The sequence below is a fragment of the Cryptotermes secundus genome, unplaced genomic scaffold (assembly GCF_002891405.2).
Source record: "Cryptotermes secundus unplaced genomic scaffold, Csec_1.0 scaffold508, whole genome shotgun sequence".
NCBI classification, from domain to species: Eukaryota; Metazoa; Arthropoda; class Insecta; order Blattodea; family Kalotermitidae; genus Cryptotermes; species Cryptotermes secundus.
In genome coordinates, this window is record NW_019733326.1 from 1219814 (window position 1) to 1244832 (window position 25019).

The window sequence follows — 25019 nt, forward strand, 5'->3', positions numbered from 1 at the left end:
CTGGGGGAGGGAGGGTTTGTCCTCCATTGCGCAACATGTCACAATATGTTCAAATCTGTAATGACAATTTCTTTATTGAAACTGTCACAACACAACTATATTAAGGTCAGTGCCAAGTTGGCTCTGCTACATGTTTCAGCTATTAAAAGCTATCATCAGGCAGATATGTGGCTAACATATACACCACTGAACTGCAGTACTAGTAAAATTGGATACAATAATATTAATGATATTAAAATACTTGGTGTAAAAATAAAATACAAATTATACTATATAAAACAAAAGTTTAGCTGAGAGGTCTAAGGCTCGGAAGCCGGGATCATGGGTTCAAATCCCACTCACAGCATGGATGTGTGTGTGCGTTTTTCTGTGTTTGTCTACAGGTAGCGGCCTTGCGACGAGCTGATCACTCGCCCAAGGAGTCCTACCATATGTGTAAGATCTAGAAAAACTGAAGTGAACAGAGTTCATGGAGGTAGGTCTAGGCCCACTGGGGCTGTAGTGCCAGGGGGGGGGAAGAAAGAAGTTATAAAACAAGAATAAAATTCTTCGAGTGATGCTTTACATCATTGAGCGAGTTGTTGGTTTTTCTGATTTTGTGTCCTTAATGAAGTTATGTTGTGACAGTTTTAATAAAGAAATTGTATATTATAACGCAACAGGATGCATGAAATGAAAATCTGTGATGACAGTTGGGATCAGCTGAGGAACTTTTGAATACTATGTAGTAGCTGGAGACTTCTTTTGCTAGTGAAGGGTATCACCCCTTCACCTGCCCTACCACTTTTTTCTGCTCCCTGAGATTGCTTGTAGCAATGTGGCCCTTCAGATCAGTAGTGTCAGGTGAAAGAATGATCGTGACTGGCCAAAAGAAATCCTCCTGACTGTAGTATGTCAGTACTGTAGCAGAGAGCCTAGTATTCAGAAGCTTCTGGGTTCCCATCCATCACCACTAATCTTAAAATTGAGAAGTTCTGGTAACCAGTTGTCTACATTGAGTATTGGATATGTCATGGCTGCATAGGAAACAAAACACCACATCTCACAGTTTTAGTGTTGCGCTTGTATTCAGTGCCATGGGAACATGTTTACTGAACTGTTTCGTAGCAGTGGCCATCTCTTCTGGCTTTTAGGGTTGTGTGGAGGGGGCACAGACAACAGATAGCAAGGTGATTTCATAAGTCTCCTTTTATTTTTTAGGTTAAGGAAAGTAGGCTGAAAAATAAAATAAAAGCATAAATTAAAAAATAGAAACATCTCTTAGCATATTGTAGAAGTTGAGCAGATTTGTCTGTGTCAGAATAAGGACCGGGAGTAGGCCTTTGGGAGTGTGAACTGTGCCTAGAAGATACAACTGTTATTGATAATAGTAATTCGAAGTAGCTTCTTGAGGCAGTGGTTCTCAAACTTTCTGACACCACTCCTCCCCCAAAATAATTAGAAACTTAACTGATCTGATTCCAGTCAGTGAAAAGTATAGGTGTGTAGATTGTTGTGGCTCTACAACCCCTCTGCACCTACAATAAGCTGTTTATTGTGTGTTAAGATATGGGGGGTGGGGGGAAGTCTGTGAAATGTTTTGCTAGCTGCAGCCACATATTCCAAATGCCACTGTATTAAATCTTGCATTCTGACTTACCAGAACTATGCATATGTTTTAAATCTTACAGTATGTTGTGTGGACCCCATCAGGGTTCATGACCCACAGTTTGATAAACCATCTTCTAGTTGATATAAAATGTTGTCATTCAAGTCAAGAGTTTGAAAAGAAGTGGAATTAATAAAATTATTTTATTTTGCAGCTGTTTCGATCTGTTCGGACATCGTGGGCTGAAATTGACAAGATGGAACAGCAGTCGCAGAACAAGGTGGCGTCATAAATATGAATGACTTTGAAACTGACATCATGAGTTAACCGCAGAACTAAATGCATAACTTGTGATATTTACTGTGTGTGTAAGAAACTGTTTTTGTAGATTTCAGAGGAAACTTTCTTTCCTTTTTGAGCATAAAGAATCATGAAGTTTTGTTAATGTGGCTTTGTAAGTAGGATTCGTCTCCCACCTATATAAATCCTCTCTTTCAGCAACACTGTAGACGAGCTATGTACCATAATTGCAGCGCAGAAGTGGTAAATGTTTCCTACGTACAGTTATCACAGCAAGAGAATGCTAATAACCCCGAATTACAAGAATATAAAAGTGGAAACAGGTATGAATGAATATGAATGAATGCGTGTGTGGAATTCAGCAGTGTCATCAGATTTTTCTTAATTACAAAAGAGATTTTAGTGTGTACAGAAGATAAATATTCCTTATAAGTGTTGAAAGAACGTTCATTTTAGTATTTGATGATGTAACTTGACACAGATCTGGTGAGAGGAAGACCAGAATATGAAATTTGTATTATTTTGAAATGCCTATGGGAGCAGATGATGTTGAATGTAATGGCTCCTTATGAGACCTACATTGTCCAATCCCTATTTCTTTTGTATTTCTTTCTTTACTTGTGTTGTGTAAAGCAAATTATATACATATATATATATATATATATGCAGAGTTTATCCTTCATCAAAACATTATTCTGTAATGTGTAAAGTTGTCATCGTCTTGTTACATTTTACAGACGTTTTCAAATAAATAATAAAAATATTATTTTTTTCCTCAGCATCATGCTGAGGATTTTACCTTAGCATTTATATTAATTAAGTGTGTTATGTTTACAGGAGGCCAACCCATTGCAAATAAACCTTCCTGTGATACTGTCTTATTTCTGGACTTCAATATAGTATATCTTGTGTAATTACTCTAAAACTTATCAGAGTGAATAATTTTGGCTTTGGGTTTAGCCCTGTCATATGTTGCAGTGTTTCACCATTTTGTTACATTTTGTGCAGCCTTGATGTATGCTGAAATGTAGGAACAGCTTCAATGTACTCAAAGCGAGAGTTGCACATTAGATACAAAAACTGTGAAAATCCAAGACTGAAGAGATTGACACAGTGGCAGTGCTCTGAGCTCAGATTTTTGGATGTGCTTGGCCCAGGTCTTGGCTGGTGCACTGGCTATCCTGACAGGGTTTCCCCCCCCCCACAATTTTCCTTACTCACACCAGGATGGCCTCCATCCAAGTCCTTTTCAGTTCGTCCCTCATTTGTCATCTGCCTGGTAATGCTATGTATACTGACAGCTGTTGTAAAGTAACTCGCCAAAAAGTGTGAAGACCTAAGGATGAGGATGATCAGAATGGCTTCTGATGATCTTGTATAGAACCAAGTTGCATCTCATTGTCATACATTTAGGAATAATTTATTATGTAATCATCTTCACTGTTTGCATCCTGTTGTATGACATGATTAGTGGTGTGTGGCCATCAACACAACAATAAAAATAAACCAGTCGAGCTGCTCACATTGGTTTTATTTGATAGTTGGTACATCTTTCGGTCCATGTATGTGACCATCTTCAAGCAGTCTTGTGTCTCCTGTTACTGAACTGTCCTAATATGGATCCATATTAGTACTGCTCATCAAATGTGGACCGAAACATGTAGAAACTATCAAATAAAACCAATGCGAGCAGTTCGATTGGCTTATTTTCATTGCTGTGTTGATGGCCAAATACCACTAATTATGTAATCAGTATAGTGACTAGACTACAGGCTGGACAACTGAGGAATATGTGTTCAATTCCCAGCAGGGTCAATAGATTTTCCTCCCCTTCACAGTGTCTGGACTGGCTCTGGGGCCCACCTAGCTTCCTATCAGACCGGTATATTTCAGTCTGACTGTGTGCTGAGATTAAGAAGTGGTGGAGTGAGGGTCACACCGACATGGGCTGCTATACTGGGTGTGAGGCATTTGGAGACCCTCTGTGGAGGGTTTTGGATAAACTGCCAAGAGGCCCATTGGCTGCAGCTAGAATGTTGATTGGCTTCTGTATGCTGAAGGAGAATGTACATATTATGGGTCTCTTGGAAAGTAGCATGTGTGGGAAATGTGGACAGGGAGATGAATTCTTGTACCACATTCCTTTTCAGTTCCTAGGGATAGAATAGGAGTTTTTTGCTTGTATATAAGGTGGGCCTCTTTGAGGATGGTTTTGGCTGTAAAATGGTCAGGGCTCTCTGAAGGGCACCATTTCAAGATCATTGACACAGTGAACCCAGCAGCAGCCTTAGAGCTTAGGGAGGGTAGAAGTTGTTCCAGTCCACTGGGTACTAGGGGCTCTTTTCCTGGGGCATGAATCTGGATCACCAGCATCTTATGCCAAGGGTAAGAATATATGGAACACTACCTCTACTCCTCCACCTGTCTTAATTGTGTGGTGCTTGCAGGGACAGTTTTGCCTTTGCCTTTATTATGCAGTGGAAGAACAGACATTGTTTTGCATTGAGATTCAGTTAACATAATCAGAATTACTAGGTGTTTGGACTGTCCATTGTCCAGTATTGTAAGACTTAGAGAACACAACATTTCAGAAACTGGATCTGTTTCTATCCTCAGGTGAGGGGGGGAGACACTGTTTTGGGTTCCTCAGAAAGAGCTAATCTCAGTCAGTGGAGGTTAGTTCTTTCTAAGGGACCCAACAGAGTAGGCGTCTCCCCCCTCACCTGAGGACAGAAACAGATCCACTGATTGAGGCTAGCTCTTTCTAAGGGACCCAACAGAGTAGGCATCTCCCCCTCACCTGAGGACAGAAACAGATCCACTGATTGAGACTGGCTCTTTCTAAGGGACCCAACAAAGTAAGTGTCTCCCCCTTCACCTGAGGACAGAAACAGATCCACTGATTGAGGTTAGCTCTTTCTAAGGGACCCAACAGAGTAGGCGTCTCCCCCCCTCACCTGAGGACAGAAACAGATCCACTGATTGAGGTTAGCTCTTTCTAAGGGACCCAACAAAGTAGGTGTCTCCCCCTTCACCTGAGGACAGAAACAAATCCACTGATTGAGGTTAGCTCTTTCTAAGGGACCCAACAAAGTAGGTGTCTCCCCCTTCACCTGAGGACAGAAACAGATCCACTGATTGAGGTTAGTTCTTTCTAAGGGACCCAACAGAGTAGTGTAGAGTTTAGAATACCGACAATGGGCAGAGTCCAAAAACCGAGTTATTCTGAATGTTATACACCATTGTCAGAAACCTTTGGAATCTACTAGTTGACATAATGTTGACGTAGTAACTCAAAAGATGTTCAGTTTTGAAGGCCAAACACTCAAACTGTCTTATTTATCACACTGGGAAAACGTGATGTTTGTTCTAAGGCAGTGGTTCCTTAAGTATAACGTGGTATGACTCTTGGTTCAGTATTATGAATTCGTTTTGACCACCTTGGTTGCAGTTTTTATTCCCCATATGTTTAAATAACTGATTTTCCTTTGTTACATTTTATTTTCCTTGATTATGCCCTCAAAGTGTCATGAAAGTAAAAATGAAATTGCATGCAGTCTGATTGTAAATATTTGGGTTTATTACTTTGGACATGCCTGTCAGTTTCAGCAGTGCTGCTTTCTCCATCTCAGATTCTGGGATCAGGATAGAAGTTTTTGTGAATATTTTTTCAACCATTTCCTAATTGCATATGGAAAGGACCAACAGAATAATGTTCTAGTTAATTTCCAGTTTTCTCTCCGAGTAGTGCTTTAGGACAGTGGTTCGCAACCTCTGCGAGACCACGGCCCAGTAAATTCGCTTCAGGAGATGTTTGTTTTGGATATAATTTAGGCACTTTGTGGTTAATGTACCCATATTTCTATGAAACAGGTCAAAATAAGCTTTTCACTCAGTACTCTTTTCGTTTTCTTCTTAGACTTAAAATTTTAGAAGATACGTGGTCTGTCCAAAGAAACTGAACTTGTTAAATGGGGCGCCAACACAGGTGACTCGCGACAGTGGCACTGTGTAGCGGTGACCTTTAGCCTTAACCTGCCACCTGCCCAATCTGCCTGGGTGGAACGTCCACCGAAGACGATCCCAAACCTGGATGGCCTTCAACGTCAACGGGTGATGATCATGTTGAGAAAGTGAGTGCTGTGATTCGTGAAAATCGCTGCCTAATTGTCCGTGAAGTTTCTGAAGAAGTAGGCATCAGTAAAAGTTTGTGCCACACAATTTTGACCAAAAAACTGGAGATGCGTTGTGTTGCTGCAAAATTTGTGCCACATCTTTTGATAGATGAGCAAAAAGCGAACCGTGCCACCATCAGTCAGGAGTTGTTTGATTGTTCAAATGCCGATGAAAACTTTCTGAAAAATGTAACAGGTGATGAAAAGTGGGTGTACGGGTGCGATATTGAAACAAAAGATGAATCGTCTGCATGACCAAAAAAAAAAAAGCATGTCAGAGTCAATCAAATGAGAAGGTGTTGTTGATTGTTTTTTATGGGAAGGGCGTTCATCCTGAGTTTGTTCCACGTGGTCAGACAGTCAATGGACAGTTTTACTTCGAGGTCATGAAGCGTTTGAGGGAGGCAGAGCAAAGGAAGGGGCCTGAGGGGTGGAGAAACAAGACCTGGATGCTGCACCATGACATTGCACCTGCTCACACGTTGCTCCTCATCCATGAATTTTTTGTGAAGCACAAGACGGCTGTTGTCCCCCAACTGCCCTACTCTCTGAATTTGGTCCCTGCAAACTTCTTTTTTTGTCTCATTGTACTCCCATTTCTTCTCCAGTATCTGGCAAATGCAAAGATTTTATCGTGGTTCATCTGTAGTGCCGAAACCCACACTGATGATCTCCAATAATTTCATCTATCCATGGTCTTAACCTCGAGAAAAGAATATTAGATAAAATTTAGTTCTGTTTGTTTACTCACTGCTAGTGTCTCCCTAACTTTTGCCACCAGCAGATGGTGGTTAGTATCACAATCTGCTGCCCTGAATGATTGGACATCCAAGTATACTTGAATGCCATCTCCTGTCTGTCAAAATATGGTCAATTTGGTTGTGCATCTTACCATTAGATGTCCAAGTAAATTTATGGATGTTACGATGTGGTAACATTGTACTTTTGACAGTAAGATGTTTTTTGATGTTGCAAAGTTTACTACTCTAACTCCATTATCATTACTAATTTCATGTAAACTCTCATTCCCAATTGTTGGTTTGACAATGTCTTCCCTACCTACTTTGGCATTGAAATTAACAATATTTTCATATGGTATTTGGGGAATTTATCAAATACATGTTCTTCTTCTTTATAGATCCTGTCCTTCATATCATCAATTTTGTTCTTTGTTGGGGCATGAAGATTCAGAACAATATCACACCAGTGACCTCTTAGTATTACATACGACATCTGCCCTCTTAACTGCTGATATGATTTTCTTATGTACAAAGAAACCTGTACCAAATTCATGATTTTCATTCCCATTTCCATAGAAAAATGTATATTTGTCTCTGTCCCATCTGACCTCCTGTACTCCCACTAAATCTAACTTTTATTCTGAGATTTCTTCTGCCACTGCCCTGAGCAAACCTGCCCTATATTCTAACATTCTAAGTACCAAATCTCATATCCATTTTCTTTTGCTTAGGTCGTTTATCCAAGGAATCCGTCCAGGTCTGAGGCTTCTTGTGGTCTTTCATAACAAGCTTATTTTTCACAGTGAGAGGTTGTTAGCTCCACACCCAACCTCCCAAGCTGGAGGACAACCCCTTGTTGGCTGTCTGTGACTGCTTCACTATATTTGCAGCCACCTTCCATATCTGGAGGGAATCTCTTTCTGCAACCTGAGGACGCGCCATGCCGTGGTGACAAGGGATCCACCTAACATGGTTAACTTTATCATTATCACCATAATTATGGTTAGCAATGATAATTAAGGAAGTGTATAGATGCTGCAGCCTCTTAACCATCATAGCAAATAGTTCAGTGTTTTGATTCAAGATGCTACAATTGGAAGTGGCCAATCCTCTGCATAAGCCATGGTTCCATAATACTGTCTGCTACTAGGAATCCTCTAAGATGACAGTTGCAGACGTGAGAAAAAGAAATGTTTTGAAATGAGCTGGGATAACTAAGTTAATATAGAAAGAGGCTAGAGCCTGGATGGCAGGGACAAGTTTTTTTTTTTTACTCTGGAGCTTTGAGGCTGGCTCTAGGGCTTACCCAGCATCCTATCTGATAGGTACCAGGGGCCCTTTCCTTGGAGTAAAGTGGTTGGGGCATGAAGCTTATCACTCACCTCTATTTAGTGTGGAGGTCCAAGATTGGTGGAGCTATACTCCCCCATTCATCATAATAGCATGGTGCTTAATTACTCATAATTATGTACAGGGACAACTTTACAGTTATTTTTATCTTCACCTTCTAAAAGCCTGTTCCAACTTCACATACACATTCTACCTTTCACAAGTTCCTCCCCAGTCTTTTTTGCATCATTTTAGTTTATACTGCAGAATATGTTTTGATATTATTTCATGAGTCATTGTATTCATATTTATCCACTTTTGTCTGTGGCCATCTGTTTTATTTTACACTGATTGTAATTTCACTCCTTTCATAATATTATCATCCTCAGTATGGTCTAGTCTGGGGGGGAGGAAGAAGAAGAAGAAGAAGAAGAAGAAGAAGAAGAAGAAGGGGGGAAAAAAAAGGTAAAGCTATACCTGTAACAGGCCATGAAGGCCCATAAGGTTGTGAGACGTTGAGGGTCCCACATTATCTAGACAGTCAGCTCAAAGATGGTGGTAAGGTTGTCAGCCGTACACACTGGCTGCGCTTTACTCCCAAGGAAATTATTTGATTAATTCCTGGTACTCATTTCTGTTAGAGGCTGAGTCAACACTAGGGCCATAGTGCAGCTGGAAGGATTAGGTCAACTGAAAACCCAATGACCTCATCGGGACTTGAACCCGCGACCTTCCGGCTTGTAGCATAGTGCCTCTACCAACTACACTACTGCACAACCTTTAACTGTTCTGAAGTGTAACTTGATATATCTAGAACTTTGCTGCATATATCAGGTAAAGAATAGGTTAGTGGGGAAGTAGGAGATGCACTGGTCTACAGAGCATCACTTCCTCTAAGTAAGTAGTCTTTGAGAGATTTATGGTTCTCATGGCATGAATGTGAAGATTACTGTCTTTTGGAATGTGACATCATGTAGTCTGGTGGACAGGTACCAACATTTCAGAGGAACCTACTGCCTCCATCTCAGGGTAGAAAAGAAGGTATAATTGATATTCATAATGAAATTAGGAGATGAATAAATTCATGAAATTACATATATTATAGTCTTCTAAGGTATGATGCCATGTAGTCTGGCAGGTGAGTACCAATGTTTCAGAGGCATATGCTGCATTTATCTGCTAGCCTTACAGCTCTGAAGATGGAAGCAGTAATTAAAGATATCACTAGTTCTGTTCCTGTTTTTTATGAAAATGGTATTATTATGGACCAAATTACTAAATACGTAATGATACGTATATAAATTAAATTCTTAAAGCGATCTGTCTCTATGAACATCTCTGCAGATTCAGAATTAGTGGGTTTTCAGACTTTTTCCATGGTATGTTATTCTAAAATATCTAGAGAACATTGGATGATGGAAAAAGCCCCAAAACCCAGTAATTCCGAGTGTTATACACCATCATAAACACACTATAGAATCTCTGTAGATGTACTGAAAATCTTAGTTGGTAACAATCTTATCATTCAAGTAAAAAATTGTGGGGGTTTAGCATAAACGTTTTCTGTGTATTTATTTCCATGCCACTTCCTGACACATCTTAACAGGAAGAAAACACAGAATCAGACCTTTTACATTCTGGACAGACCATATTAATATTCATAAATACTGAATATCAGCAATATTGTATTTCTTAGTCATTTTGCCACTCTGCTTTTCTTATTCATCAATCTTAATTCCAGTGTTGTCAGAGATCCAGTTCAGGAACGATGTGACGCGGGCATAGCCTGAAGGGTAACCACTGGCGCATCCAAGGGAGGACACAAAACTCACCACTCCAATCTGCAAGTAGCTGTCACCATTATTGAGCACCAAAGCACCACCACTATCTCCCTGAAACATTATGACCAATAGCTTTAGTCTCTTTGTGTCTGCGAGCACAGCTGTAACAAGCCTAAATGTTACTTTGGGTAATGAGAAATTTCGCTCCCAAAAGACCTCAACTTCACATGGAATATCCAGACAATCTGATGAAAGTAGTCATTGGTGTCATTAATTCCTAAGATAGTGTTATTCATTGTTGGACATTCTGTATTGGCATGGGGAGAGCAACTTCCAATTACCCCAACTCTTAGACTGTTACTGGATCAATTATTGGGCACGCATTGGTTGAGGCACTATGCTACAGGCCTGAAGGTTCTGGGTTTCATTTCCAATGAGGTCATTGGATTTTTCAATTGACCTAATCCTTCCAGCCACACAATGGCCCTGGGGTCGACTCAGCCTCTAACAGAAATGAGTACCAGGAATTTTCCTGGGGGTAAAGGATGGCTGGTACATAAGGCTGACAACCTCACTGCCATATGTGAGCCTATTTTCTAGAAAATGTCAGAGCCTCAACATCTCGCAACCATGTGGGCCTCCATGGCCAGTTACAGGGATAGCTTCACCTTTTTTACCTGGGTCAGTTATCCAATCCCAGTCTGACAAGGGCCTCTGAGAAGCCACCCTGTTGCAAAACTTGTTTAGACTACTGCACATTAATAATCATGATGTGAACAAGCTCAGCAGAAATGAATTTTAATTTTACAAGAAGCAAAAGAAAGAAAGGAGAGGGCCTGTAAAATGCTCCATCCCCTAGAATCTTTGCACTCCACACAGCTGCTTGAATTGCCTGTGCTGTAGTACCAGCCCTGTCTGTTACTCTTAAGAGGATGCTGTATACTCCATCAATCACAAGAAAAAAATCTAATCTCATAAAAGAGTTTGACAGTAATACCCTCTGCTGTCAATATGCCTCTGAAATGAATAAAGTGATAAAGCAATGTCTCTCAACCAAAGCATTATGATATTCTTAGGTAGTACATAAGGTATCCACAGCTGTAGACTGAAGGTAGAGAGGGATCATGAGAATCTTAGATTTCTGTATTTTCCAGAAAGATGACACTGGGAATAACTGTCACAGAGAACAAATGAAGGTACTTTAATTTCAAGCCAAGTGTTGTAGGTAGAATGGATTCATTCAAACAGCAACTGGTATGAATATGTATATTTCACAACGTGGATCACTTCTCTTGAGAGGAGAACGCTGTTTCAACTGTCAATTCTGAATAACAAACTTTCATAAAATAATGAATTGTAAATTGTGTTGAAATAATAGGGTGTCTGCCTCAAGGGCAGTAAGCAGCAGTGCATCTAGTTTGTACTTGTATATGTAGTTTGAGCAGACAAATCTTGTGAAGATCATAGGTAAATGAAATGATGATATTCAAATAAATTTTAAGGAAATACTTTGTGACAATTTGTCCTGACTGGCTCTGAACAACATTCAGCCTAAACTGTTGTACTGATGATAAGTCACGTTCCATATACTAGACTTTTAATATATGAGAGTTCAAACTTAGTCCATTCTGAGAGAGTTAACAGAAATTACATTATGAGATTTGAAGTTCTTTTGACAATTGAATACAATGAAGTACAGCAGACTCACAACTAGGGGTGGATTATCTAGGGGCATTTGTTAAGAAAATTGTCTGGTGTGTCCAGTGGCAAAAGGTAAACTTCATATGAAATTGTTTTTTATAAGGAGAAATTACAAAATGAAGGGAGTTTTGTTTGCATTTGAATATGTACTTCAAAACTCGAGAAGATTCTCTTTGTTGGGACTGTTTTTGATTTGTAGAAGTGGCACAAGAGCTTTACAGAAACTACACTCACATGTCTACCAACAGTGTTAAGAGTAAAATACACTTATAAATATATGCCTCATCCAAATTCATAAGTTAGGCACATATTGCTTTTACTGATTATGCAGGGTTTCCATTACATGAGCAAATAATTTCCCATACAACCTGGGTAATTAGGGGTCTACTATAATCTTAGGTCATTAGCCACATCAGTATGGCGTGAATTTCAAATGTTTGGGAGACCTCTGCCTCCATAACCAGAGAGAAATATGATTGTTATATAACTGTTCTCCTGCTGGTCTGCTTGTGAACAAGAAGATGCAGTAAAAACGCCAGTATATATACGAAGGGGGACACAAAAATAACCAGAACCGACCTGTTGCGCGCGCATGCTTTGTAGTTACGAGTTGTGCTGCTAGGTGGTGTTAGCTGGGGGTCTCCCGCGACTGTTAGTGAGCTGGCGTCAGTCTGAGTTAAGTGGTTTGTCTGTGGTGCTCTGTTGTGTGCGTTCCTGTTTCAACCCTTTGGCGATTAGTGAGATGGCCGACCAGAAGGAACAAAGAGTGTGCGTGAAATTTTGCTTTCTGTTAGGGAAAACTGCACTTCACTCTTCAAGTCGCGGCAAACATTCACGCGGTTTTCTCTTTGGTCATCTCCGAGCAAGNAAATACTGGAATGAGCTCTCACAAAGTGATATGTATCAGAGCTTATCAATAAATTGTGAACCACAGATTCAAGTTGTAGCAAAAAGAAACAATTGAAGGAGAATATGCTAACTGAAGGAAAAATTCAAGACATTTAGGTATGGTCAAAGAGCAGTCTTTGTAAATTGTTGAGGCATAAAAATGTGGCGTTTTATTCAGATCTTCTGTCACTGTTCTAAGATGAATTACATTTCACCCATGTAAGATAACGAATGTGCATGAACTGAAACAATCAGATGATGCAGCATGAATTCAAGTTTTTATATGGTTGCTGCAAACTGCATGACAAAGCTGTGAATTCATGGCTGCTATTCATAACCAGTAAAATGTGTGTTTGTCCTAATGGTCCTGTCAGGACACGAAATGTACAAATATAGACAGAAGAAAATCCTGTGCATTACACGTTGTAAGAGTAGTAGTGTGATATGCTGAAAGTGGATAGTGAATTACAGCGCAGCAAACTGTTTTCAGAATGGTATACAAGTGATATACTGAATTCCTTCTTCAACAGACTGACAACTGAAAGAAATTTCCAGGTTAGAATAAATTGTATAATTTCTTTTAATTTTGAAGATGAACTTCAGAAACTTTCAAAAAAATTTTTTGTGCAATATGTGAAGATTCAGTGAAGGCAGAAGTTGGTCACTTATAGCAGTTCATTTTTACAGTAATCAATTATGAAGTTCTGTTCAAGTAGAATGAGAGTTGCCACTACATGTTGGTAAAAACTTAACACTGCTTGCTTTCATTTCAGTTGAACCAGTCTGCAAAACCCTATGTTAACCTTAAGTTCTGGATTTTTTAAATGGTGGTAGCTTGAGCTGGCCAGAGTTTATTTAAATGCCCACTGCCAGTGCTCATTTAAATGCCCATTGCTGCTTTGCATTTAAATGTCTGTTCCTGTTAGGATGCTTACATTGTATTAAAAAATTCTTTATCTAATATATTTTTATGATAAATGAATGGAATTAACTTTGTTTTAATCAGCAAAGAACACTGTCACATTATAGTGTAAGATTTGAAAATGCTTAAACAAACGAGTTACAGTTTCTTATAATTTTGATGCTCGCTGTAAAAATTGTTTTCCGCTTCTTGAAAGAGTAGTTGTGCATTATAAAATCATTCCTGCTTGTAACACTTGAAATATTTTTGCATTCGCTGGTTTTCATAGAACTGTTGGAAGCAATAAACTCATTTGGTTCTCTGCTGGCAAGTTTCACATCTTTGTTACACTCTTTAGATATTCGAGTGTTCTGACTAAAGGACAGAAGAGTGAAAGCATGGCAGTTCAAGGAAGGTTAAAGGGAAAATTCTTTGTTCCCAAATTCAGTGCCAAGCCCTTCCATTGCTTCTGTAAGTCACAAACAAACATTTGCATCGTAGCTGAGATTCAGAGTGCATTCAGTTTTTTGTGAGTTCATGGTGAATTTGAATATTGTAGTTGCAGTTCATCATTCAATGGCAATGAAACGTTTGGAAGATGATGAAATTGAAAGGCAGCTGAAGTGCAAGATATGTGACGTGGGGCTGTGCATTTTCGGGTGTTTCAAGAAGTGCTGAAGTGCTTTGTGTGTAAGGGAGATTAATCTTCGGCTTGAGCGTTCACTTGTGGAGGTCGGCGCGGCCCACATTGATGCNTGCATTGAATTTTACTGTAATTAAAAATAAATATTTAGGATTGTGTATACACTTCTACTAGTAGCATGTGTGCACATTTCCACTAGCAGTGCTTAAATGCCCAAATGCACAAATTAGGTTAATGTGGCTATGATGAGCATACTCACTGGTGTACTGATTGGTGCAGTTTGGATGTTAAAGGTTAAACAGTGTTCATAAACTTACGTTGCAAGTGCTCTTGCCTCCTGAACCACTAGCACAGATAGTGCTAGGGGCAATAATGCTGCCATAGTACGAGGAGCAAACATCATTACTTATGATATCCACATCAACAAAATTTGGAGTGTTACTGACGCCACCATCTGTAAAGAGAATAACCAGCCATGACAAACTTCCTCACAGCAGTGATGATGAAGAGTACTATCTGGCATGAGGTGTCATGTTGTGCAGTGAAGTCCACTTACTCTACTTGTTGACTTACGCTTGGGGCGCTTTTCAGCATTGAAGATAGAGCCAATATGTTCCTCCCAAGTATTGCTTGACTTCTATCACACTACACAGCATTACAACCCAGAAGGTTGCTTTTAACAAGTTGAGTAATGCTACTTGAAAAGTTTAACAATTCCAATTTAGCATATCAGATTTTGCTATAATTTTGCATGTAAGAAATTTGATTTTTTGGATATATGCATCTGTTTGAAGTTACTCTGTATTGCAATTCTAACTAGAGGTCTAAGGTATTTGTATTTATATTAATATTCTGTAGTGTAAATATTTTTGTGGCTTCTCGAGAAGGGCTCAGGTCCATGAATGAGTGAGTGAGTGAATAAGTGTAAATACTTTTATTTGATATTTCACCAAATGTAACTACTGGTAAATATAAGAGAAATACACAAATTTATGAAGAAAAATGGAATATAATTTTCTACCTTCAGAAAATATCAGCAACTGCTCTTTCAGTTGATAACAAAATTATTCTATTCATATGAATGTTACATTTTTAGGAATTATTTGCTAATTACATTTATTATTTGTTTTTCTTAAAAGCTAAAATAATTTCAGACCTGAAGTTACATAATCAGTTTGAAATTCCACTGCTATATTGCATAATATAATGAACTACAAGAACAATACAACTAATAAACGCCATCTGACAGTAGCAATTTTAAAGATAACATTATAAGTGTAAATGCTTTCAAAAATACTTGACAGTTTAGTTGACAATAGAAGCTAATGAATCAGGAATGCCAGTTTGCATCAGTCCACAATAAGCATTTCAGCCATGCATAACCCTAGTCTGCCTGAAACAGTTGTATTAAACATAATCATTTTAAGGATGTCTGCATAGTTGGTTGAGGCACTATGCTACAAGCTAGAAGGTTGCGGGTTCAAGTCCCAATGAGGTCATTGGATTTTTATCAATTGACTTAATTCTTCCAGGCACACTATGGCCCTGGGGTTCACTCAGCCTCTAACAGAAATGAGTACCAGGAATTAACTAAATAATTTTCCTGGGGAGTATAGCGCGGCCAGAGCATAGGGCTGACAACCTTACCACCATCTTTGAGCCGACTGTCTAGATAATTTTGGATCCTCAACATCTCAGAACCCTATGGGCCTCCACGGCCTGTTACAGGGATAGCTTTACTTTTACTTTTACTTGTTTACAGAATAAAGTATACCTGAAAGATGGCCCACACTTACATGAAGTTTAAAAAAAAATGCCTCTTGTCGGTGAAGTCAGTGCCAACTTTTGTGGATAGAGGGTGCCACGTGGTCAGCGCAACAGATCCCCATGACCATTAATCTCAGTTTTCTAGACTGGAGCTGCTATTTCCTTGACATAGCTCCTTAATTATCCTCATGAGGCTCAGTGAACCCCATTTCAGACCCGCTTCTCAGAAAATTTGGTAGCGCCGGGAATCGAACCCAGAACCTCTGGATCTGTAGCCAGCAACTCTAACCATTAGACCACATAACACTGAAAAATTTGGTTCCTTACCTTCAGCCTCATATTCCTTTGTAAACTGGGAATACATAACTATTTTAAAGAAGGAACATAGTGTATTTATAGTGATGTGCGGCCTATAAGTGCGCAGTCAGAAAATCACAACAGAGACGTCTGTTGCTAGACAACGGCTCAGTAGTTATGTTCCTGCTACAAGAAGAAGCAGCGAATACATCGTTGCCTAGGCAGCAATTGTACACATGTTCACGTGACAATGTGTACATAGGCAGACTCTTACCATGGAAAAGAAAAACAGAACCCTTCGAGAAGGTGTCTTCTAGACCATCTGACCACCAAGATAACAGTGGACAGAAGGCTCAGCTGAGACAAAGAGAAGACAGATTACACCAGGCGAGAGGAAACCAGCAGAGCTGAGAGCTGAGGACTGCTGCTGAAGCTACAGCCAAGGAGAGTGAATACAGAATCTGACAGTTGAAAACAGAAGTGAAGTCAGAAGTTCAGCAGTGAATTAGCATGCTTTCAAGAGGCAAACATCATTCAGGCAAGTGTAGCAAGTTCAAAAATTAATCTGAGAGTGTTACAGTTAATTGTAGTTACAACCCATGAAATTGTCAAATAAACTGGTTCATCTAATCTGAAACCCATTTATTACTTGTTGTGTTACCAGGATACATGACATTATTCAAGGAGTACTTATTGCATTAGTAGGTTTCCAAAGAAATTTAAAAAAATATTGCCCTACTGTCCACTGTGTTGGCACTTCCACCATTAATAGTAATTTGCACAGTAGCAGATAATTGAGGTTTTGAACCCCCCCCCCCAGTATGGTGGGCCAGAGTTAAACTCAAGACAAGCAAGGCAGAACTTAGCAAATTGCAAAGGTTGGCTTGCTTAGGTATCACAGGAGCAATTCGAACATCTCCAACAGCTGCACTGGAGACACTCCTTGGACTCCCCCCACTGCAGCTACAGTTGGAGGCAGAGGCCACGGCAGGAATCTACCGTCTCCAGTGCAGTGATCAGTGGAAATCTAAATCCGATAGTTTCAGACATGCATATTTAACTCAGGACATGAAAAAAGAACCCATATTACAAATGGGGTCTGACAAAATGATACTGAGACATGTATATGAAAAAACCCTTCAGTCAGATTTCCTGACAGGAGTGAATGGGAAGACAGGTTTCGGCCCGATAGAAAAGGGGGACTGATCTGGTATACGGATGGTTCCAAGATAAATAAAGGCACTGGAGCTGGTGTTCTGCTATGGCACGAGGCGGAAACTTAGTTTCAGCCTTGGGCAGTACACGACAGTATTCCAGGCAGAAGTATATGCCATTAAGGCATGTATTATGGAGAATCTAGATAGGAACTACAGAAACAGGAACATCTACATTCTATCTGACAGCCAAGCTGCACTTAAAGCACTTAACAAACACCAGATCAACTCAAAATTGGTCTGGGATTGCCACCAAACTCTCATGGAACTGGCCAAACATAACAAGGTACTGGGGCATGAAGGTATTGCTGGAAACGAAATAGTAGACCAATTGGCCAAGATTGGAGCTGAACATCCGTTCATAGGACCTGAACCAGCCTGTGGCATCTCTATAGGAGTCGCCAGAAAGGCAATCAGGGGCTGGACAAATATGAAGCACAAGAAATACTGGGGATCCTTGACTGGACTCAGGCAAGCAAAGGGACTCATACGAGGACCCTCTACTAAAGGAGCGAAGGAACTGTAGAAGTTAAAGAGGAACCAGCTACAGTGGGTGGTAGGACTACTTACAGGACACTGTCACCTCAAAGGACACCTCTTCAAACTGGGACTAAGTAATAGTCCAATTTGTGAGAGGTGTCGAGAAGACACATATCCTGTGTGAATGTGAGGCCTTAGCTTATTTACTTGTAAGATTGCATCACTTGGGTCAATGTTTTATGGAACCAAGTGACTATTTCGATGTCCCCACGTACAAAATCCTACGCTTCATTCAAAGCGCCGGATTGTTGAGGGGATAATCTGAAAGGGAGGCACAGTAGATCACTGTGGTTGCGGTGCAAGGGCCAAGAAGGCCCACCCCTTATACATTCATTCATTCAACAGGTCCAGTGACTGAGGTTAGATCTTTCTAACAGACTCAACATAGTATGTCTCTCCCATCCTTTCACCTGAGGGTAGGTACAAGTCTTGTTTCTGAAAGGTTTTCTTTAGAATGCCAGATGATAGACAAAGTCCAGAAACTCAGTGATCCTGAGTGTCTAACCTATGACCTAAGATTAGGCTTTGGGTTTTGTTTTTGCATGTAAGCTTCCAGCATGGAGGTAAAATTCTGAAGTTATTTGGTCACTTGTTAAGATGGTAATAGCTCATTTAATGAATTTTAAACTGATCACTTGTTTGAAACTGTGTTATATGCCCATTTAATGTTTTTCAATTTAAGGTTTTATCTAATTTAATTTTCAGTGTTAGCAGTTCCAAGTTAATAAATCTCAGGTTAATTTCCTCAATTTAAGATTTTCCTGAGTTTAGTGATAAAATCCACTACTCCACAAAGAAATATTAAATTGGGGGTTCACTACAGTTTTCTATGTCTCATGCCATGGTATAAAGCTTATGTGAATTAATAAATCAACTTTCATGGACTATGGGAAGACTATTCTGTGATCTAACCAAGGCATTTGACTCTATAAATCATGATGTATTATTATCCAAACTACAGTTTTATGGTATTAATGGCAGTATTGGAAAATTGATTAAATCCCACCTGAGTGACAGATATCAGAGAACATTAATAAATAATAATTATTCTATGGATATTTCTGAATGGCAGAAAGTTAAACAAGGTATGCCCCAGGGTTCAATGCTTGGCCCCTTGTTCTTTATTTTATATATTAATGATTTGTCTTACTTAATAAATAAAATATCAAAACCAATTTTGTATACTGATGATACCAGCATACTACTCATATGTTACAATTCTGATTCTGTGGAACATATAATGGTATTGAAAATGATACTGGACAAAATAGACACATGGTTTATGAATAATTCGTTATCATTAGATTTTAACAAAACTAACTATGTATGTGCATTTTTCATCAAAAGTAAATACTACATCAAACATAAATCTAAACTATAAGGATGTTCAAATTAAAAATACTTGTAATACAAAATTCCTAGAACTAATCATGAATGATTAGTATGTATTAGTATGATTAGTATGTACGAGGGGTAGGCCTTCTCGGCCCTTGCTCCACGACTTACAGTGGTCTGTTATGCTTTAGGACTAATCATATATAATACCTTATCATGGAAAGATCAAATAAATCAGTTGGTAATTAAGCTGAATGCGGCTAGTTATTCTATTAGAACCCTATTTGCAGTTATGACTCAGGAGAGTTTAGAATGATTTATTTTGAATATGCACATTCCATTATGTCGTATGGAATACTATTTTGGGGCAATTTGACTCATAGTAATTTAATTTTCAAAATCCAAAAACGAATAGTGAGAATTATTATGAAGGCAAGAAATAAGTACTCTTGTCATCGATTGTTCAGGCAGTTAAATATTCTGCCCTTATATTCTCAATATATATTCTCTGTATCAACTTTGTTGTTAAGAATTTAGATATATTTAAATTTAATTCTGCTATACACAGCATTAACACCAGACAAGGTTTTGACTTATATTTTCCAAGTAATAAATTACCTAAAGTGCAGAAAGGTGTATATTATTCAGGAATTAGAATATTCAATAATCTACCACAAGGCATCAGGAATCTATTAAATGATATTACTAAATTCAAACAGGCTCTAAAAGAGTTGCTTCTTGCTGGTTCATTTTATTCTTTAAATGAATATTATGAATGGAACACAAGGGGTGATCTTGGTTCTTATAAATAGTATCTAAAATTAACCATGACAAATCATATTACGAGTAACTAAAAGTATATAAATAATCATCTACTTTAGATCTGCATACATACCAACTATGACTTTTACTTATTTTAACATACAATCTCTTGTTTTATGAATCTATATATTTATTTATGAATGTATTTATTACCATAATAATTTTTAGTACACTTCTGAGAGAAGTTATTTATTCCATTTATTGTTCTTGCATGTTAGATGTTTTATAGTTTTTCTTTTGATGTGTGAGTGATGTAACATACATTATTTGATATTGTATTGTTTATTGATAATATCCATTCATATGCATTGTTTTTATAAACTGGATGAATTTTATAAGATAAATTGGTTAATATGTTTTCATCTAGTATTTAAGTCTTGTTGTAGTCACATTTCATTATGTTTAGTGACTGTGTTATATATGTTTTATATTATATTATTTTGACTTGTTCCAGTGATTGGAACATTTGTTTGGTTTTTGACACATTCTATATCCAGTGGTGTGTGAACTTGTTTCTTGCCCTGTAATTGGATCTACTTGAATATAAGAATAAATTAAATAATCATCTATTGTTAACACCTACACATTTCAGCATTTCTTTCATTGTTAAAGAAAGTGTTAATGATGACATGAAGATGGTGAAAATGCTTTGCATGTGAACAGCAAATGATGTTTGAATGTTTAAGAGTTGATTAAATAATTCACATGCTCAGAACAATTAGTAAAAGTTTCTGGTGACTGAAAATCGCTCATAAAAAGATTTTCTTTTTCAGGGGCTGATAAGTAGATGGGGTTCCCAGAAACTTCCATTGCAAAGACAGATCATGTTTCTGTTGTTAATGTGCAACTACACAAGAATCCTGAAAAATGCATATTGTAGGACAATTTTTTCCTAACCAGTTTTCATCTCATGTAAGTGGGTTGAAATGTGAAGATCTCTGCACTATTAATAACTAATGAAATAGCTAAACAACAAACTAACTAACTATTTAACTCCAGGAATCACAGTCCTTAATGAGCTAATATTTGCTTAGCTGGTTGAGAAACTCCAAGCTTTATTCCTGTATGCACAGAAGCTTACACCACTGAGAAAAATGAATCCTGTGTGTAACCTCATATCATATTTTAAGACCCATCTCAATATCATCTTCCCATCTATGCCTAGGTGTCCAAAATGATCTCTTCCTTTTATACACGGTGTGTCCAGGATCCGTTACGACTCTTTTTTTTTTTATTTTGCCCTGCAATGCCATCTGTTGGTAAGTTGTGGCATTAAGATTCTTGAAGTTTCAGCTGTGGCTGTCTATAATTTCAAAGCGCAAGCATGGCTGCATCATGTGTTCTGACGCTCATCGGAAAAAGGCGGTTGAACAGAGAGCCAACATCAAGTTTTGTTTGAATTTAGGCAAAACAGCTGGAGAAGCATACGAAATGATGAAAAGTGTGTACGGTAGTAATTGTTTGAGTCACTCGAACATTTTTCGATGGTATGCTGTATTTCGTGATGTCAGAGAGGAGACTGAAGATGCTCCAAGTGCATCAAAGTCGAGAACAAGTCACAATGAAGAAAATGTGAAAGAAGTGACCGAAATCCTTGCATCAGACAGATGTGTTTCTGCAAGACTCATCGAGGAGCTTTTGGGAATAGCAAAAAGTACTGTGCATCAAATTTTGACCGAGGATTTGGGCAAATGGAAGGTCTATGCACGGTTTGTACCGCACGTGCTGTCAGACAATGAAAAACATACCAGAGTGGAACACTGCAAAGACATGTTACGGTCGGCCCAAAGTGATACAGAATTTACAAAATCGATTTTTACTGGTGACGAGACATGGTGTTTTCAATGTGAGCCTCTCATAAAGCGGCAGAGTGCAGCGTGGTTGAGCCCAAAGAAGCCGAAACCAAAGAAAGTGTGAATGCAAAAGAGCTGAGTAAAGACACTGCTAACCGTTTTGATTCCAAAGGAATCATTCACAAGGAATTTCTGCCAGAAAGTTAAACAGTGAATTCTGATTATTATCTCGGAGTCCTCAATCGTTTTTGTGGGCGAGAATTCTTCGAATTTGACCTGAATATCGAGAGCAAGGTTCCTGGTCGCTCCTCCACGACAATATCCACCCCACAAATCGAAGATCATGCGCGAGTTTTTGGCCAGAAAAGGGATCACACTCCTTGATCATCCTCCATATTCACCAGATTTGGCTCCAGCAGATTTTTGGTTGCTCCCAAAAGTTAAGTTGGCGATGAAAGGAGACCGTCAGGACACCATCCAGGACATCCAACAGGAATGCACTGTAGTTTTAAATGCAATTCCACAAAAGGAGTACAGTGACTGTTTTCGAAAACTTTTCAATTGATTCCAGCTATTATTGATTCAGAGGGAGACTCTTTTGAATAAAAAGAGTGCCATTTTGAAAATCATTCACGTCTTGTATTTTTAATGAACACAGTCCTAACAGATCCTGGACACACTGTGTATGTGTATTATTGCAATAAAAATAAATAACAAGGTTAAGCTTTTGAAAATAGGGACTACCCAAATCTGCCCTACAAATGGACCACCAAATTTTGGAGTCTGCTTCAATACAGCCTTTTCATATAAACCTAGAATGAAATACTGATATTTAGAACACATTAGAAATATGTGAATGTTAGATTTAAAATCGTTTAAATCACTTGATCTTGGATGACAGTTTCTTTGATGTACAAATCAACTGTTTAATGGTCATGCTTTGTCTTGTCTATGTTTTATGAATTTAATGGTTCAACATGCTTACTCTCTGATGTCTTTCCCCATCCGCTGACTACAGCACTTTCACCTTCATATGTGCTGGGAGTTGGCGAGAGGGATGGCAAATTTACTAGCTTGATGTACTCTGAAAAAATAAAAACATATATATTTTGATCATCTGAACAATATAAGACATGAAACCAACAGGCATTTCAGGAACAAAAAGAGGGAATATCTGAAAGACAAAATTGATGAGCTTGCAAAGAACAGTAAGAACAAGAACATTAGAGACCTGTACAGAGGAATAAATGACTTTAAGAGGGGTCACCAACCTAGAAGTAACTTAGTGAAGGAAGAGAATGGTGATCTGCTTGCAGATTCCCACAACATTTTGAATAGGTGGAGGAACTACTTCTCTCAGTTATTGAATGTACATAGGGTCAGTGATGTTAGGCAGACAGAAATGCATACAGCTGAGCCCTCAGTACCTGATCCTAGCCCTTTTGAGTTTGAAAGTGCTATTGCAAAATTGAAAAGGTATAAATCGCCAGGTAGTGAGCAAATTCCAGCAGAACTGATTCAGGAAGAAGGTGAAATATTACGTTCTAAGATCCATTACTTACTTACTCACTCATGGAACTGAGCCTTTCTGGAGGAGCTGCAAATTCTACAGCTATTCAAGAATTTCCCAGCATTTTATGGAACCCGAAGGTTCATTACCGTGTTCACAAGAGCCCTCCACTGGTCACTATCCTAAGGCAGATCTATCCAATCCATAACCTCCCATCCTATCTCTCCAAGATCCATTCTAATATTGTCCACCCACCTATGCCTTGGTCTTCCTTGTGGTCTCTTTCTTTCTGGCTTTCCCACCAATATCCTATACACATTCCTCGTCTCCCCCATTCGTGCTACATGACCTGCCCATCTCATTCTTCTTGACTTGATCATTCTAATTATACTTGGAGAAGAGTACAAGTTATGAAGCTCCTCATTATGCAGTTTTCTCCAACTTCCTGTGACTTCATCTCTCTTCGGTCCAAATATTCTCCTCAACACCCTATTCTCAAACACCCTCCATCTATGTTCCTCCCTTAATGTCAGAGACAAAGTTTCACACCCATACAGAACCACAGGCAAAATTACAGTTATATATATTCTAATTTTTATGTTTTTGAAAAACAGACGAGAAGACATAAAGGTTCTGGACTGAATGGTAGCATTTCCCGAGTTCAGTCGCCTCTTAATTTCCTCCTGATTCAGGTTTTGATCTGTTATCGTTGTTCCCAAATATCTGAACTGTGCCACATTTTCAAAACATCTGTTTCCTATCTATATGTCATGATTTTGCCCTGCATTTTGTGTCAAGACAGTAACATATACTTAGTTTTCTCTGTGTTTACTTCTAAACCAACCTATTTACTTGCGTCAGTTAAAGTTTGTGTGTTTTTCTTTATGGTATCTACATTATAACCCAGTAGATTCACATCATCGGTGTAGACCAACAGCTGATGTGTCCTGTTTAATTTCACTCCCACTTGATTTCTCTGGACCTTCCTAATTGCATATTCTAAGGCAAAGTTGGAAAGGAGTGGCAATAAAACATCTCCTTGTTTAGACCATTCTGGATAGGAAATTTATCAGACAAATGTTTACCTACACAAACTTTACTATACATTTCGTTTAAACATATTTTAATCAACCTAACTAGTTTCATGGGTATCCCAAACTCTATTAGAATATTGTACAATACTTCCCTCCTAACTGAATCATAGGCTTTCTTGAAGTCTATGAATAGCTGATGTACTGTCTGATCATACTCCCATTTTCTGTCCAATATCTGACGAAGGCAAAAGATCTGATTTGTATTTGATGTGTTATGTTGAAACCCACACTGATGATCCCCAATTTCATCTATATATGGACTTAACCTTGAAAGAAAAATATTGGACAACATTTTATATGAAGTTGATAGCAGTGATATCCCCTGATAATTACTAGTCAGTTTTATCACCCTTCTTGTGAACTGGTACAATAATAAGACTCCTCCCACTGATCAGCCAATTTTTCCTTACGCCAAATAGAAGTGTAATTAGATTTCTGTCTGCCTAACATCATTGACCCTACGTACATTCAATAACTGAGAGAAGTAGTTCCTCCACCTATTCAAAATACTGTGGAAATCTGCAAGCAGATCACCATTCTCATCCTTCACTAAGTTACTGCTAGGTTGGTAACCCCTCTTAAAGTCATTTATTCCTCTATA

At 38.6% G+C, this 25019-nt stretch overlaps 2 protein-coding genes across 12 annotated transcripts in view; one reads left to right on the plus strand and one right to left on the minus strand.

The window, feature by feature from the left end:
* LOC111867990 (protein split ends) overlaps window positions 1-2691 on the plus strand; it is a 67405-nt gene extending 64714 nt beyond the window's left edge. For all 11 annotated transcript variants that reach the window (XM_023858290.2, XM_023858297.2, XM_023858300.2 and 8 more), the window contains one exon: window positions 1803-2691. In XM_023858290.2, coding sequence (XP_023714058.1) covers window positions 1803-1880 — 78 coding nt within the window. In that variant the 3' untranslated portion in view covers window positions 1881-2691. The remainder of the gene's footprint in view (window positions 1-1802) is intronic.
* A 6910-nt stretch (window positions 2692-9601) lies between these two features.
* The window catches only part of LOC111867983 (brachyurin), a 36581-nt gene continuing 21163 nt past the window's right edge, over window positions 9602-25019 (minus strand). Inside the window, exons 5-7 of the mRNA XM_023858251.2 lie at window positions 22800-22898; window positions 14364-14500; window positions 9602-10024 (exon numbers count right to left, since the gene is read on the minus strand). Of these exons, the coding sequence (XP_023714019.1) occupies window positions 9851-10024; window positions 14364-14500; window positions 22800-22898 (410 nt within the window). The 3' untranslated portion in view covers window positions 9602-9850. The remainder of the gene's footprint in view (window positions 10025-14363; window positions 14501-22799; window positions 22899-25019) is intronic.